The sequence below is a fragment of the Volvox carteri genome (genome assembly GCF_000143455.1).
Source record: "Volvox carteri f. nagariensis unplaced genomic scaffold VOLCAscaffold_4, whole genome shotgun sequence".
NCBI lineage: Eukaryota > Viridiplantae > Chlorophyta > Chlorophyceae > Chlamydomonadales > Volvocaceae > Volvox > Volvox carteri.
Genome location: NW_003307547.1, coordinates 2,776,168 through 2,777,111, shown reverse-complemented (window position 1 = coordinate 2,777,111; position 944 = coordinate 2,776,168). Strand labels below are relative to the sequence as shown.

Here is a 944-nt window from a genome sequence, read left to right as displayed (position 1 = left end):
GACGAAACTAGCACTGGCTCCGATAGCGGTGACGACAGCGAGTACGACACCGCAACCCAGCATCCTCTCCTGGGCTCCAACGCTGTCCCCGCGTCCGCTTCCGTCCCCGCCGCCGCCGCCGCCACAGGCGGCAGTGGCGCGAGTGCACGCGCATCGCAAAACGTGTCACAGTCACACGGGTTTCGGGGGCAAGGCGCCGCACCTGCTGGTGCGTTAGGTGGCGGCGGGATTGAAAATCAGCTAGCAACAGATATTGTTCCGGTTGCCTTGCCATTAGGGTCCACGGGGGCATCGCCCAGGGGCTGCAGCGGCGGCGGCGCTTCGTCGTACTCCGAAACCACTGGTTTGACACCCAGTCCGCGGCCCGTGGTGGAGCACGTGCAGCGTTCGCCGTGCAGCAGTGGCGGCGGCAATGGTCCGGCAATGAGGTGGATCTCCGGAGGCTCGTCCCAGGTGCCACGACCCGTGGCGTTAGCGGCTGGCGGCGGCGTCACGATGCATCGCCTGGCACGCGCACAGGAGGCCCAGATGGCTGTCGTCGCCGCCGCTCTGTCCGCTGCCGCCGCCGGGGTCAATAATGGTGGCGGCGGTGGCGGCGGTGGCAGCGGCGCCAACAGCTGGCGTGCGGCGTCCACCACGTCCGTGAGCTGTGCGGGCGTGCCGTCACCATCGGCGGCCCCCGCGTCACCGTCGTATTTGGACGGCAATGGAGCCGGCAGCGGCACCGCCGCTGCCGCTGCGGTGTTGTCGTACAGAATGCACAATAACCCGCTGGCCGCCGGCAGCACCAGCAGTCGGTCCGCCAGTATCGGCAGTCCCCGAGCTGCCGACAGGCTGTCGCCGTCGCCGCTGGCATGTACGGCGGTGGCAGCAACGGCAGACCATCTTTCGGAGTCTTTCAGCCTCGCAACTTCCACACCCGCCGCCGCCGCCGCCGCCAATGT

The 944-nt window shown here is 68.5% G+C and overlaps 1 protein-coding gene across 1 annotated transcript in view; it reads right to left on the bottom strand.

Annotated features, from left to right (window-relative positions):
- Positions 1-236: 236 nt before the first annotated feature.
- VOLCADRAFT_87255 (uncharacterized protein) overlaps positions 237-944 on the bottom strand; it is a gene marked incomplete at both ends in the record, with an annotated part of 4,234 nt that continues 3,526 nt past the window's right edge. Inside the window, one exon of the mRNA XM_002946803.1 lies at positions 237-849. Coding sequence (XP_002946849.1) covers positions 237-849 — 613 coding nt within the window. The remainder of the gene's footprint in view (positions 850-944) is intronic.